The following is a 16,526-nucleotide window of genomic DNA, read 5'->3' as shown; positions in this document are numbered from 1 at the left end:
GTTTCATGCCCTGGGGTGTGAAGTGGTGTTCACCTGTTGTTTAATTTTCTAGCTAGAGTTAGAAGAGGCTAAGCATGATTTTGGGTAAAATGGGACGATGCAAATTTTTGCTTTGGCACTGAGAGGAAAACAGATTCAGATTTCAACCTCACAAACCACAAGGGCATGTAGTTATTAACAATATATTCAAGAGATAGTCAACATCTATATGCATCACACAGTCTTCCATACAGGTAGATCATGGAAAGACCAGGACCATAATCAGGAGTGAATATGAGCTAAATGGCTTCCTACTACACACCACTTTTCACCGTTGGACAGATTGGGTCAGTTAGGCAGAGACCTGAATGGGGTGGGATGCAGAACTGCTTATCCCATCCCAGGAGGGACCCCAAGAAACATTTTTTCTGCAAGGATCTCCAAGGGAGTGGGGAGACTGGTTTGGAGACCAGGACATATGCTGTTCTATGCAGCTATTCCTTTGGGGAGTGCTGAGGTGGCTGATGGGATCAGCAAGGGCTGGACTTGTGGCTGGCTCCAGAAGTGCAGATTATGTGTAGTGTAGTCTTTGGTTCAGATTATGTGACTGGTTAAGTCAGGAGGAGTAAGAACCCCCTTCCCATTCCTACATGGGACACCTGGACCTAGGACTAAGTGAAGCTACTTATTCTAAGTGAAGCTACTTATTCTAAGTGAAGCTACTGTTCACTTATCATCTTCCTAGGGCATGTGGGTGCAAGGGGACTGGGCAGGGACTGGGCACAACCTTGGCTTCACCCTCTGGGAGCTAAGCGGAGTGACTGAGGCAGCTCAGCAATGTGAGTAACAGTCTAATGCTGCTGCAGGCAATTTATGCACCACCCCTTCAGGGCTGAACCACAAGTGACAAGTGAGTAGTGCATGGTGATTAGTGGTGCAATTTCTAATTCCCCAAGTGCTAGCTGGTCCATTTGTCCCTTCCCCAAACACTCTCACTATTACAGTTCTTGAATCGATTAAAGTTCATTTTCTTTCAGCTCATGTTGCTGCTGCTTCGGTGAGGCGTTAATAACAGCATGGATGTTCCTTGCTGCTCTCACAGCAGATTTCATAGCGGTGTCGATCCAGGCGTGAGGCTGGGCTGTGAGTTCTCCTGAAAAATGGATCCTCCCTTCATTCTGAAACAGAGCCTTGGCATAGTCGACATATTGGTACTGGGTGAAGGAAACATATGAGCCCATGGAATATCTGTCCAGGCCCCATTTCTTGATCACATACTTATTGCAGACACTCCGGATATAATCTTTGGGCACCTGGTGGATTTCTGCCAGGTCCCCCAGCACCACATCAACACACTTTTCATCACTGAGGGGAATAAAGAATTCAGTATCATCGCCCCAGGTGTAGGAAGCCAGGATCACGCCCAGGCCACTGGGGAAATTGTGGTTGGGGTAGTAGACAAATCTGGAGGGGAGATCCGTGATTGACCTCCCGCCATGGATTCCATCCTTCTCCCAAAACTTTTTAGTACAGGCCAAAGCAATCTTAACATCCTTTGTGTAGTGCATGGAGCGCAGGGCATGGGTCTTGAGAGGAGAAAGAGGTGGAGAAAATTTAATGAGCCGTGCGGCTTTTGCCGTGGCTGTGACAAGGACATAGTCAGCCGTCACAGATAAGGGGACCGATGTGTTTGCCCTACGGTAGAACACTCTCACTTGGTCACCCTTGGTTAGTATCTTCACTGCTGCAGAGTGAAACTGAATACCCCCACGAATATGCTGGTAGAAAGCATCAGAAAGCTGATCGAATCCCCCCGTGATCTCATCAAAACTGAAAGAAAGAGGGAAAAGAGATTATGGTAAAACAATGACATCCTCTGACAAGTTATCTGAATGAATTTCACAAGAAGAATAATTATGAGAAGAGCTGTAAGGAGCTGCATAGCTGAAGATACAAGCTACCCTCCACTGATTCGCCAACTCCAGCTTCTAGCAGAGTGCCAGATCTGCTGCAGTTAAGGTGAAGACCAGTTCTATGATTAAAGATTCACTCTTCCAAATGCTCTAGAAACCTCATGGTTACTCACATTGCCTTGGAATTAGGCATGTCTCATGGAATTGTGGGTAGAATTAGTGATCCTAATTTGGGGTCATTTGACAAAAGGGTTTGTGAGATACAATAGATCTCTGCCCCGATATTCCCATAGCACATACACTCTAGAGTTAATTATTGAATTCCATAGGAACCCACCCAGCCAGAAGCCATTCACTCTTTCAGTAATGTCCTGCTCAGCCTGTGTGAAGGGACATTTGCATTTCATGGCTAGTGAATTATACACATACCCTCTGTGACTACTGAGATCAACAGTGCCTTTGTGAAAGAAGGCGACCAGCTGCACTGATAGAAGGGATGATAGATGGATGAGATAGAATGAGGATGCAGAGGTATTTAAAAATGGATGGTTAGATAGACAGATCCTACCATAGGCACATGTTCTTTCAAATATAAAGCAAGTAAATAGATTCATTTCTTCTCACCTCGTGTCGGAGAAGGTAACATGAGCCATGACCGAGTGAAGAAATGACATGTAAAATCTACCATCTTCATTCAGCAAGTCACCGATCATGTCGATGGCTCCTCTACTTAAATTTCCTTCTTTAATCAAATACTCCTGGGTGGGGAAGAGTGGAGCGGGTGGAAGGTGCATGCATATTATATCCTCATTTAGAAATGACAGCCGACGAGATATTTCATTGCAGTTGAACATAGGAATCATTCAGTATCCATAAGGGATGGGCAGAAGTCAAACCCATCCACTATCCTACTCGGTGATTTGTCTGCTTCCTCATAAGCAATCACTGAATTAAGGCTGATGCTCACTTTCAAGACACAATCCCTCACCCAGTTTTGATTCACTGGGTGCAATCCTGACCCCCTCCCCCCCGTCAATATAGTCAATGGGAGCTTTGCCATTGATTTCAATGGGGCCAGGATTTCACTCCTAGTGTCCATACCAAGATTTCATTGTCTATGATTAAAGATTCATGATCCAGTCCACACCTCTGAACCCATGCACTACTGTCCTGTGTGATTTGTCTGTTTCCTCATAACCAATCACTGAAGTAAGGCTGCTGCTCATTTTCAAGACACAATCCCGCACTCCTTTCCGTTCACATGATGAAATCCTGGTTTCTGTGAAGTCAATGGGAGCTTTGCCATTGACTTCAATGAGCACAGGATTTCATCCATAGTGTCCATACCACAGTTTAATTGCCTTGGATTAGAGAACCATGGTCCAGACAACACCTTTTACCTTAGAGGGTAAAAGTAACAGTGTGAGGGAAACAGAGGAAGGTTTTCTCATTCAAATAAATGTGGATGAGGATACAAAACTGGATGTCAGCTGGGATGGGAAAAAGAGATGCTAAGTCTATTACACAGGAGTGGAGGCGAGTCCTATTTTCACAAACTCAGGCACTGGGTGTATGGGAGCACCGAGACAGCTTGCTTTCTATGTGTTGGTGTTTTGGCAAAGATAGCATGGATCCATGTTCCTGCCCTCCCCCTGCCAGAAAGCAGAGCCAGGAAGATCCCAGGGGGAAGTATGTGGTGCCCTCTGAAGACCCACGAGTAGAACGTACCACCTCTGCCCAGCCAGGATCTTTAGGAGAAGTAGGCATTATCTTCTACCATGACTGTGTGCATGTGGCAAGAGCTATCCCACAAGGAGTTCTATTGGCTAATGTAACGAAAGGTTTAGGAAACTAGAAACATTTAGATTTACAGATACTGGAATGCCAACTTCAATTACCTTGGTGGAAAAGGAGTCATATTTCTCTTTCAGAGCACTGCAGTCTGTTGTCACCTGGGGAACAACCAAGAAAACAGTCATTTGTTTCATGATCATGGCTCTGCCTTTAAAGGTTCCCCCCCCCACACACACACACACATGATTATGTACTTAAAGACTAGGGCTCTACCAAATTCACGGACATGAAAAATGTGTCACAGACAGTAAAATCAGAGGGAGGGGCAGGGCTCTTACCAGGGCCCCAGGTCCAGCTGCTAGTCTCCTCTGGGCTGGGGAGGAACGTGACTTACCCTTCCCCTGTGCAGCCACTCTGGTGGAGAGATTAGACCCACCTCTGGATATCTACCCCAGGATCTCCCTCCCAGCCCTGCTGGGACTAGCAGCGAGGAGCCCCCAAGCTGGCGCACTCCCAGCAGCACGGGGGAGATCAGACCCACCTCCACCTCCAGAAACCTCCTGCAGCTGCAAAAAGCTCTGGGGGGTGCTGGTGTGAAAGCAGCACAGAAGTGAGGGTGGCAATCCCACAACCGCTCTACAACAGCTTTGCAACACACTCCACCTGCCGCCCCCCACCGCCTCCTTTTGGATCAGGACCCCCAGGGTTACTACTCCATGAAATTTCAGGTGTAAACATCTGAAAACTTGAAATTGACTAATTTTCAAATCTTATGGCCATGAAATTGACCAGAATGGACCATGAATTTGGTAGGGCCCTATTAAAGCCAGTATCCTAGTGCATATGAACAAGGGGGTGGGACATGAAATGACTGCTCAGGTGAAAGAGCTGTTAACAAGATCTTTTTAATAAGGGTAAGGTAGCTTTTTGTTTTCCACTTCTACAGTTCTCTAGCTAACTGAACTGCTTTCACTCAGACTTTCTAAAATATAAAAATAAAAAGACCAAAGGGAAACCGTTCAGTAGCGCCTAAATGAATTTGGGACCTTAACTCTCATTTTCATAAGTGACTTAGCTACTGGCGGGAGGCAGATTTTCAAAGGTGATTTAGGAGACTAAGTCTCATTTTGAGAAGGTGCAATTGACAAAGCAATTTAAGTGCCTAACTCCCTTTGTAATCGATTGTAGTTAGGAACCTAAATATCTTTGTGAATCCCACACTTAATCATCTCAATCCCATTGACTGTCTCTGGGAATCCTAAGTGCCTAAATCCTTTTTGAATATGAGATGTAGGCTCCTTAGTCAGTTATCTTTAAACATCTGGGCCTAGATTCCCACAGGGACTTCAGGCATTGCATGCACAGTACCTAACAAGTAGATGCCTAGAAATGCACTGGGATTCACAAAGTCTGAATTAGATGCTCAGGTTCCTACCTGATGAATGGCAGGAGATAACACTGAAGAATGGGAACCACAAAAGCTAGCATGCGAAGTCACCTAAATGAGCCAATGGGAGATGCCAAGGAGAGGGGTGTGTCCTAAGCCCCACTCCTATCAGCAGGGCTTAATTTTTAATGAAATGTTCAAGCAATTTTTTTTTACATTCATAACTGAGGCAGCAAGCCCTGAGATGCCGGGGTTATGAACTACCTAAACTAGAGGTGCCGGGGCTCAGTCCTGGCAAGCCCTGGCACAAATTGAGCACTGTCTCTCAGGCAGTTCAGCACCTAAAACCCATGCTCTGCCAGCTAGCCTGAGTTGAAAGAACTCTTCAACTTGAGCAAGATAGTTTTGTGTGTCTGGATGAGACAGGTTTAGGTCTAAAATCTGATGAACAGCCCATGCTAACTTTGAAATGAAGACTTACCTACAGTACATGAGTCCATTCCACAACACACATACCTTGTCCAGTGTCTGCTCATAAAGCTGAGTGGCAGATTTTCCCTTCTCTGCAGGGTGCACGGGGTACCGCAAGATATCAGGGTTTTTTTCTGCATCTTTATATCTCACCCTGACATTGTTAACCAAATACCAGGCATTCGCATCAGTATTATAGAATGCATTCAGTTTAAGTTTAAATTGTTTAATAAATTCACGCACAATCCTAGAGATAAAGGACAGAGGAGAAAAAAAGAAAATGTCAAAAATGTGAAAGAATGTTATGTGCTCATATATGATCCTCTAACAAAAATCAGCTGGCTCCTACTTATGTAACTGAAATTATTTGTGGGTGTATGACCCTAAAGATATATTTCACCTGAAGACAATCATGCAACTAGTGCTGTTAACTTTTGTCAATTGTGAAAATTTTTGAAATATTGACGTTATTTCAGTTTTGCAGGGCTCACATCAGACTCACTTTCACAACTCTTTAATTAAAAAAATGGGGGGGGAATGTACTGCAAACCCAAGTTTTCAGTAAATGAGCAACACTGATAAGTATTTAAATAATGATTTATGTTTCCAATAAAAAATGTAGGTAAATGTGTCATGAAAAGCGTTGGTAAAAACAGCAGATGCCATTTTTCAATGAAAAATACTTTTTGCTTGAGAAATTTTGACCATCTCTTCCCATCACGTCCACTCCTGGAACAGTCCCATTGATTTCAATGATTACACATGATGATCAAGTATTACATCTACTAATTGTAAAATCAGACTCTTTCTCACTCATTACAAGACACATGATAGCAAAAGCGGACTGTTCCTAAAATTCTTCAGAGCAAAAAAATATCAGATATATAGATGTATTTGTAATAACACTACCAGGGTCTGTATCTGCAGAGATTGAACCTGGGACCTAAGGATTTAAAACAAAACCCTGCTGTGGTTGAGCTACAGGGTAAGACAGTAGCAGACTCATAAGCAGAGCTGTTTGTGAAAACTGACATTCTATTCCGAGGGAAATACTGGTATTTTCATGTTTGTTTTTATCCCAGAGTGTGATGAAAGGTTCTGAACATAAATGTCAAAACATCTAGACTTTCCCAAATCAAAATGTTTCATTTTGGTTGGCTTACTTGCAATGAAATGTTTGTCTGTGACTGCCACAGCCAAAGGAATCTTTGGTTCCCCTTTTGCTTCAGGGGGAATTATTTTGGAGCAGTCCTGGGCCCTGGGATCTCTATGGTGGTTTAGCTGCACTGGCTGGTGCAGTAGTGAGCCATTACTCTCAGTAGAGACCCATTCTCTGCTTCTGCCCATCCACTCCCAGCCCCTTTGTGCAAAAAGAGTAACAGCTCCAATTTTTCTCCTTCCTGTAGATAGGCTGATGATTCAACGCAGTGCTTGTAGTCCACACAAGAGAGTACAGGGGCATTTTAACTATTCAAATCTGCACCTCCAAAGATTTTTTCCCCTAGAAATTATCATAAAAATCTTTAAAATGGTATTTCCACTATTCTGAACAAGGTTTGTGGCTGAGCAGGGCGAACCGTATATTACCTGTGATGTTTTGGCAAACGCATGGGTCCCAGATCTATGTACCAATCTCGTTCTCGATAGGTCTCGATGCGTCCTCCCAAGCGGCCACTGGCTTCCAGAATCAGAACCTAGGAACATGGAACACAGGTTAGCATTTTCAATCCCTTGCCAGTAAACTTCTCTCTTGTAGGGTAAAGGTTGATTTGGTCATCACGGAAATAAAATTAATATTTTAGAAAATAAATTTTGGACTGTATGTAAGCACTCAGGCTTTGATTCAGGAAAGCAAGTAAGCATATGCTAAACTTGAATTTGAACTCCCTAGATTTAAGCATGTGCTCAAAGTAAGCATGTGCTTAAAGTAAGTATGTGCGCAAGCAGCTTTTCTAAATAGATGTATTCCTGAACTGAGATCTCAAGGATCAGATTCTAAAATGGTAGTTTTTACATTAATAGTAGCCTTTCCAATGTATTGTAAATACTATATTTTCAATGAGAGAGTGTTTAGTACAACAACTAAGCACTTAAAGTATAAGTGCACAACTGATCTCTGTTGATTTTTCCAGCCTTGGGGGGCTGTAGTTCTTGAGTGCTCTCTAGAGGGAGAGCTGTGGATGTGTAGGCAGTGGATAGGGATAGTGGATTTCAGTCTTTCCCAAGACCTACAGGAGGGCCAAGAGAGTAGCTCCTTGGAAAAACAAAACAAACAAAAAAGACAAGGTTGCAAATTAAGGTTGTTATGGGATGGCTAATATCCACTTTCATATACAGAAAATTTTGTTAAAAACATGTGGACTATAAAGGGGTTATGGTGAAGTGTTTGAGTCTTTTGGAACATTTCCTTAACTAATCACCATCTTCAAAAAATATAGCGATTGCAGGGCTTATTTGTTACAACATTATTATTTTTGCTTTTGGTTATGTTGTTATTCCTCTAACAACCTTAAGTTTAAGTCAATTAACTTTTTGTCTGGAAATGAAAAACATATATATTCTGCCATCTTTCTTCTTTCTTTGTTCACCCAGCTTACTTAAGTTCACCTCCTTTGGTTCTTCTGCATTGTTAATGCTATGAAAAAGAAACAATAAGACTATTTCAAGGGAGCACTGACTCCCTGGCCTTTCTCTGGCTCCTCTCAGTCGATAGAATTACCTTGCAACCAGCATCTCTCAACAATTTGGCAGCTGTGAGTCCACTGATTCCTGCCCCAACAATCACCACCTTCTTTGAATTACACTTTTTTTCCAATCCGTTTTTGACAATATCCACCAGTTCGTCATAGTCAGGGTCATCGAAGCATTGTTCCCACTTCTTCGGTTTGCCAGGCAGGCTCTCCAAGCTTGGGAATGCCACAAGGAGGAAGAGCTGAAGAAATACTAGAGACAGATATACAAAGAAAACAGATGACACAAAAGGTGAAGGCAACTCTTTCTCTGAGAACAGGGAGCTCAGTAATGTCACTGACATGATGCGCCTCAGTTTTAGGAAGAGGCTAACACCCTCAAATGTGGAGCTCAGTTGTATTAACAAACTTGGAGAGTTATTATGATAAAATGCAGTGAGCGTATAAGGTAAAGGAAGGGAAGTTAATACTCAAATCCTCTAACGGTGCACTCTTCTAAACTAAAATATCACATGGCCCATTCAGAACATTTTCTACATTGAGGGTCCTGGCCCCCCATACATTTAAATCTGTGCATCCCCCAGAGAACTGATGATATGGGAGCTGGCTGTCCTGTGAGGGAATGGTGCAGGACAAATTCATATGATGCGATTGATAATAAGGTCTTCAAGATTTGGCCTCATGGGTTGAATTGAGGAACCAAACCAGAGTCTTCTTCACAGCATTTAAAAACTCAGTTCTGCTTTCCCTTTCCATAATGCAGAACAACAATTTCTTCTGTTTTTCCAACATATAAATCCCAGATTCCCCCTCTCACAGAGCACAAAGGAGTTCCCACTTCTGCTGAGCATAGCTGTTTAAGTGTCAGACAGTGAACAATGTGGTTCATCACATATCCAATTCCCCATCCACTTAGAGCTTTAAAAGATCAAATCAACAATCTAAATTCTATTGTATAGTTCAGAGCAACCTTAGCAGCACCCACACCACCCTTCCTTCCCATGCTAGTGTAGGCAGCATTGTTGAACAAAAAAGAGGTGAACTTTATACCCCAGAGCTCTCTGACAGTCCCTATGGGCCACTGGCCACTGAAATAAATATCTCTTGCAAGACATATATATCTTGCAAGGCATAATATATCTTGACTTTTGTCAGGCTTTTGACACAATCCCACATGATATTCTCATTAAAAAACACCTAGGGAAATATGGTCTAGGTGAAATGGATATAAGGTCAGTGCAGAACAGGTTGAAAAACTGTACTTAAAGTGTAGTTATCAATAGTTTGCTGTCAAACTGAGAGGATGTATCAAGTGGAGTCCTGTAGAGGTCTTTGTTTGGTACTGTATTATATAATATTTTCATCAATGATTTGGATGATGGAGTAGAGATTATGCTTATGAAATTGACAGGTGACACCAAACTGGAAGGGGTTGAAAACACTTTGGAGGATAGGATTGGAAAATTGAAAATGATCTTGGTATATTGCAGAACTAGTCTGAAATCAACAGAAAGAATTCAATAAAGACAAGTGCAAAGTACTATACTTAGGAAGGAAAAATCAAATGTACACATACAAAATCGGGGGGAACTGGCTAGGTAGTAATAATGCAGAACAGGATCTGAGGGGCTATAGTGGATCACAAACTGAATATGAGTCAACAATGTGAAAAGGCAAATGTCATTCTGTATTAACAGGCATGTTGGATGTATGACATGGGAGCCAATTGTTCTGCTGTGCTTGGCACTGGTGAGGCCTCCACTGGAGTATTGTGACCAGTTTGAGGCACCACACTTAAGAAAGATTTGGACAAATGGGAGAGAGTCCAGGGCAGAGCAACAAGAATGATAAGAGGGTAAGAAAACATGAGCTATGGGGAAAGGTTGAAAGAACAGGGCATGTTTGTTCTAGAGGAGAGAAGGCTGAGGGGAACATGATAACAGTCTTCAAACATGTAAAAGATTGCTATGAAGGAGATGATGATCAATTGTTCTCATGTCCACTGAGAAAAGGACAAGAAATAATCAGCTTGAATTGTCACAACAGAGATGTAGGTTAGATAGTAAGAAAAATTCCTGACTGTAAGGATAGTCAAGCTTTGAAATAGGTTACCTAGGGAGGTCGTGGAATCCTCACCATTGTAGGTTATTAAGAACAGGCTGCACAAACATCTATCAGGGATAGTTGAAGTATACTTGGTGCTGCCTCAGCACAGAGATGATGGACTAGAAGAACTCTTGAGGTCTCTTCCAACCCTACAATTCTATAATTTCTGTGGTGAAGTAGAAGATGTCTGAGCCTCCTCTAGTTTTCCTTTGGCCGTTGGTATAAAGTGGAGCAACTCCGAACCTCCTTTAGTTTACACCACTGGCAGACAGAGATCCCCCAGATCAGGGAGGTAAAAAGCTACGTTTGGTCCAAGCTTCAATTCAGCCCAAGAACTGAGTCATTGAAAAGATGGAGGGGGAGTATCTTCCATGTCTGGAGACATAGTTAGTGCCTCATTTAGAGTACCAAACGGACGCAGGTTACAAACAGGTCTGGGAACAAATCTGTTACAACTTAATTTCCAGCATGGTAGGAACTGTCCTGTAGACACAGCTTTGAAGGTCAGGAGGAGAAATTCAGTTTCCTAGAACCTTTCTTCAGAACTGAAATATAATTTTAAAAATGGAAAGTTTAATTTTTGTTTTGTGGTATTGAAAGAATAAGGCACTCTTAAATTTTCCTTAAAAGCCAGTATTGTCTGCCCATTAAATCCACGACTCTGGGTGAGGACGGAGCCATATATTTCAGAGTGACTGAAAGTAACTGAGCACAAAACATATCCAGCCCTTTTAGACCAGGAATTATTTAGGGTCTCCACAGGTAGAAACACACTTATGTAATGTATTTCCTGCAGCAGTGTGAGAACTCCAGGAAGATCTGGGTTGAAGGCACTAAACATTGCTGCATCTGAAGAAGTGGGTTTCTTTACCCACGAAAGCTTATGCCCAAATAAATCTGTTAGTCTTTAAGGTGCCACTGGACTCCTTGTTGTTTCTGTGGATACAGACTAACATGGTTACCCCCTGATACTTGAACATTGTGTGTCACAGTTCAGGGCAACTGCACCTGTGTTTTCCCCTTCCCCACCCCTAGGCTTACAGCTCCCCAGCCATCACCTCTCTTGGGTGGAGACCTGCATCTCCCTCCTTCCTGAAGGGAGTATTTCCAGGCTACACAGCTGCCTGCCTACACTGCGAATTCCCTAGCAAGTCAGACTGCTCAGCAGGCCTACTTTGCTTTCTCCTCAGATGTCATAAACAGCATAATTGTCCACTTGTCACCACAAAGCTCGTTCTAAACAAGTACATTTATTCTTAAGGTGAAAGCATTACAGAGGCTACATCTACACTACACAGCTTTTAGCGACATGGCTGTGTCTCTACAGCCGTGCTGCTAAAAGTCGCGCAGTGTAGCTGCTGTTTGTTGGCTCTCCTGCAGACAAAAATCTTCCCCCCCACTCCAAGGAGCGGCATTTGTGTTGTCGGCAGGAAAGCACTCCTGCTGACAAAGCACTGTTCACACTGGTGCTTGTCACTGGCAAAACTTTTGTCTTTCAGTGTTGTTTTTTTTAACACCTCTGAAAGGCAAAAGTTTTGTCATGCAATTGCCAGTGTAGACATAACCAGAGAAAACCTACTAAAAACAATAAAAGAACTTAGACATGCATGCCAGTAAGCTTACCAAAGACCACCCTAACTCCAGCAAGGGCAGGTGAACAGCCCTACAAACCCCACCAAGGCAGGTTTCTGTGATCACAAGTTCATAAAGAGCTGTTCCTCAGGACAAGCACCCTCATTAAAAGTTTAGTCTCACCTTTATACATCTAGGGTCTTTGATCTAGGAATGGATAATTTGTAGGCAATGCTTTTCTCCTCAGGGTTTACCTTCAAAGGGCTGCAAACTTGCACAACTGGAAGTGCTATATTTGCATACCCTTTCCACTGTGGATTTCCTGGGAAACTCCCTTAACATTAAACATTCACATTGTTTCAAATAGTCCTTTGAAGATCATAACACTTATCAAGGTTTCATTCACCATGTCTCCTCCCTAGAAATGTCCCCTACAATCCCACAACAATATATAAACATTTGCATTTTAATACAATGAACTCCTAAAATATTGATGCTTAATTCCATAAGGTTTGTCCAGGATATTGCAGGAGATTGCTATATTAGTCACACCTAGGCTCTTCTTACTCTGCAATTATCAGCATCCTTTTCCTTATCTTTTGTATGCGATAGGACTGACATGGAGATGATTGGACTGGAGAGAAAAGTTCTGATGCCGGCGATATATTCGCTATTACACTGCAGAACTAGAGATGTCCGCCAGAGCTAAACACCAACCAGAGATTATTTGGCAGAGGTTATATCCATCAACAGGCAAGCAGGAGTGCTTGCCTTCAGAGCTCAGCTGGGAACATAAAAACAATGTGGATGGAATTCATCCTGGTGGAGAATAAAGTCCTACACACCACATGAGTTCCGTGTTCACTTGCTCCTGAAAGGAACAGCCATCTTGGGGATGGTATGGAGCCCTCTAACACCATAAGGTATTCCTGGAGGAAGGGACATAAGGATGCATGGGTTGGAATGATCACCATAATTTCATTTTTGCTTTATTGATGGATATGAAATTGGTTTGTAGGCAAGTGAAGTAAGTGGAAGAGGAAAGGAAAACAAATATAATGGCTATGTTGGACCACTAAGCATCTAGCAGCAATCTTTGATCTAAGCAAACACCTGCAATTTCTTTTATTATTTTTTTCCAGTCATGTCCAACTCAATTCCGTTGTGGGCAGTGATATACAGCTGAACAATTCCTATGTTTGTTTCCCCCAACCTACCAAAGCTATTTCTCTCTTATCTGAAATGAACCTCAAGCAGCTAATCCTCATAAATGCCCTGATCTCCTGCAAGCATTGGATCATCAGGTTCACCGCATTGTCAAGGGTCAAATGAGAGGGTGATTAACATCAACACATTATCATCAGCCAGTCCTTACAAGTGCTGTATGTTCTCCCTCTCTTCTGTAACCGTACACCATGACTATCTCATTGTCACAGGCTAATCATCCCCTCCATCTAAGTCTATACAAGTAGTCTCACTCAAAGTGTGGATCTGGCATTGACCCTTCCCAAGTTACATGCCACCAAGTCAGGTATCTTGCACTATGGAGGAGTAACAGAAGAAGTCAGTTGACTGATAGAACCTTTCCGCTGACACAAGTGAAGGCTTTGCAAATAAAAATTTCCCAATGCAGAAATAAAGTGAATTAGGGCTAGACAGACAATTGTATTTTCCTTGTTTTCTGTTATTTGTTTGTAATAGACTGGTTTCATTTTTTTCTCAGAAATACTCATGGAAATGTTCTGTTTTACTGACCAAAAAGCAAGCCAAAAACCCTGGAAAATAATCATTTTTCAGTTTTTCCAAAATATTTTCATTTTTGAAAACAAACAGAAAAACCCCCACAACAATTCAGTATTCACTTTATTAAAAATGACTTTCTAAATAAATTTTAAAAATCCATGAACATTTTTTATTTGAAAAGCAAATCAATTTTCCGCTGAGTAATTCTTCATATGATACATTTTCATCAGCTGTAAAATTAATTTAGATTTCCACATTTGCATTCACAACTCGTTCCCCTTCCTTGGTCAAAATCAAATCTAAGGGCTTGTCTACACTTACCAGGTGATTGACAAGTGGCAATTGATGCATCGACCACAGATCACTCTCCCGTCGACTCCTGTACTCCACCAGATTGAGAAGAGTAGGGGGAGTCGACGGGAGAGTGTCTCCTGTCAACATCACATAGTGTGAACCCTATGGTAAGTAGGTCTAAGGTACATTGATTTGAGTTACGCTATTCACAAAACTCAAATTGCGTAGCTTAGATCGAATTTCCCCTGAAGTGTAGACAAGGCCTAGAATAACTTCCCCCACCCCAGATAATTCCTCCACCTTCTGAAACAAAAAATGGTTCCCAGTTTGGACAGAGCAGGGCTATTACTCCAGTGTACCACAATAACTGGTAATGATTTTCATTGTATTAAAAATGCAAAAACCACAAATGATTTTCCTGTGTAACTGAGGCCAAGTGTGACCAAAAATATGCCATTAGTGCTGTTGTCTGCCACACTTAAAGAGAAGTAAAGGATAATGGGAGAAAAATGACTAAAAGAGAGAGAGAGAAAGAAAAAGACAAAATGAGAGACACCATAACAAGAGAAGGAGAAAGGTGTGAAACAGGAAAGTTAATTGAATATCATCGGTAAGATGTTAAGACATTCCCAAAATGACGACCTATCCCCATCCCTCTGCAAAAGTTTTAAGAGAAGTTTCACTCACAGAACTTGTCCATGTCTCAAGTGGAAGCTCAAGTCATCAGGGAAGCCCTCTCGTTTTATACATACAACTAGCCTGGCTGATAAATAGCCTCTAGGGAACTGCTAGCTCCATGTATAATAAAGCTTGGAGATCAAAGGGCTTCCTCCTATGATGTATTCAGCACAGCTTGTGGGTTGAGTCAGCACGTTCCAGGTACATGGGACTAGGATCAAAGAATGTGTGGGTGTTGAGAGGCTCTGCCCTTTCCTCAAGCCCCTCTGAATCTGGTAGCCCTCCATTCTTACCTGGAAAGCACCTTCTTTTCCCTTCATCTCTTTCTTCCCCCCTTGATCCTCTGTGCTCTACTGAACCCAATAGTGGTTGTGATACTTTATACCCTTTTTCATAGTCATATACTTTAATCACCGTGCAAATTATGGCTTTGACTAGACACATAAAAAAGGCAAAACCTCCCCAGTCTTTATTTAGGGTCCAGTCCTGCAAGTTGCTCAGGGCACTCAGAACCTCACTGGATCAGACCTTATGGTTCTGTGTAGCACCCAGTTCTCTGAATTTCAGACGGCTCGGGTGTTTCCATATTCCAATTTTACCATACACCCAGATCATGGAATTGAAGAAAATCCATGTAAATAACTAGGATTTGTACAAGGAATATACAGTGCACTTAGTATCAGAGACAGTTATACATGACACAAGGAGCAAAGCCAATTGTCTTTGACACATAGTTGTTATATCCTACAGAGAAAGGAAGATGTTTGGCTGGCATTTCTATTCAGGCAGAGCTAAAGACATTTTGGTGCCTTGTTTGAAAAGCACAACTTTAAATCTTTATTTCCTCAGTGTCATAGACTCATAGATGCTAATGCCAGAAGGGCCTGTCGTGATCATCTAGTTTGACCTCCTGCACATCACAGGACACAGAACCTCACCCACCCACTCCTGTAATAGACCCCTAACCTCTGGCTGAGTTACTGAAGTCCTCAAATTTTGATTTTAAGACTTGAAATTACAGAGAATCCACCATTGATTCTAATTCAAACCAGCAAGTGAGCCATGCCTCATGTTGAACAGTAAGGCAACCCCCCCCAAAAAACAACAACCCAGGATCTCTGCCACTCTGACCTGGAGCAAAATTTCTTCCTGACCCCAAGTATGGTGTTCAGTTAGACCCTAAGTATGTGGTCTAAGCTGGGAAAGAATTCTTTATACTAACAAAGAGCCCTCCCTCTTCAGCATCCCATCTTCAGCTATTGGAGATATTCACTAATAGCAGTCGCAGATGGGCCATATGCCACTGTAGGACACCTTATCATACCATCCCCTCGATAAACATATCAAGTTCAGTCTTGAAACAAGTCATTTTCCCCTCCCTCCCCCCGCACCCGACTACTTCCCTTGGAAGGCTGTTCCTGAACTTCATTCATATGATTATCTAATTTCAGGCCTTAACTTGCTGATAGGCAGTTTATATCCATTTGTTCTTGTGCTGACATTGGCCCTTAACTTAAAGAACTCCTCTCCATCCCTGGTGTTTGTCCCTCTGATGTATTTATAGAGAGCAATCATATCTCCCCTCAACTTTCATTTTGTTAAGTTAAACAAGCCAAGTTTCTTAAGTCTTCTCTCATAAGGCAGGTTCTCCATTCCTCTGATCATCCTAGTAGCCTTTCTCTGCACCTGTTCTAATGTGAATTCATCTTTCTTAAACATGGGAGACCAGAATGGCCCACAGTATTCCAGATGAGGTCTCACCAGCATGTTGTACAATGGAAATAACACTCCCCTGTCTCTACTGGAAATACCTTGCTGATGCATCCTAGGACTGCATTAGCCTTTTTACACAACCGCATCACATGGGTAGCTCATAGTCATTTTATGATCAACCAGCAG

At 42.4% G+C, this 16,526-nt stretch overlaps 1 protein-coding gene across 1 annotated transcript; it reads right to left on the bottom strand.

Moving 5' to 3' along the window:
• Window positions 1-995: 995 nt before the first annotated feature.
• LOC141998726 (L-amino-acid oxidase-like) lies at window positions 996-14,649 on the bottom strand. The gene is made up of 7 exons (XM_074971702.1): window positions 14,637-14,649; window positions 8,264-8,487; window positions 7,132-7,238; window positions 5,590-5,791; window positions 3,791-3,844; window positions 2,517-2,650; window positions 996-1,809 (listed from the first exon to the last, which is right to left on the bottom strand). Exons 1-7 carry the CDS (start codon window positions 14,647-14,649, stop codon window positions 996-998), a joined length of 1,548 nt encoding a protein of 515 aa, XP_074827803.1.
• Between the last annotated feature and the right edge of the window lie 1,877 nt (window positions 14,650-16,526).

Source organism: Natator depressus, chromosome 14 (genome assembly GCF_965152275.1).
Source record: "Natator depressus isolate rNatDep1 chromosome 14, rNatDep2.hap1, whole genome shotgun sequence".
NCBI lineage: Eukaryota > Metazoa > Chordata > Testudines > Cheloniidae > Natator > Natator depressus.
Note: the sequence above shows the minus strand (reverse complement) of the source record. Positions and strands in the feature narration are given on the sequence as shown.

Excerpts from the sequence above, each read along its gene's own strand:
- LOC141998726 (XM_074971702.1), bottom strand. Across the intron at positions 3,845-5,589 it reads ATGAGCAGACACTGGACAAG|GTGACAACAGACTGCAGTGC; the intron begins GTATGTGTGTTG and ends GTTGTTCCCCAG. Across the intron at positions 1,810-2,516 it reads GTTACCTTCTCCGACACGAG|TTTTGATGAGATCACGGGGG; the intron begins GTGAGAAGAAAT and ends TCTTTCTTTCAG.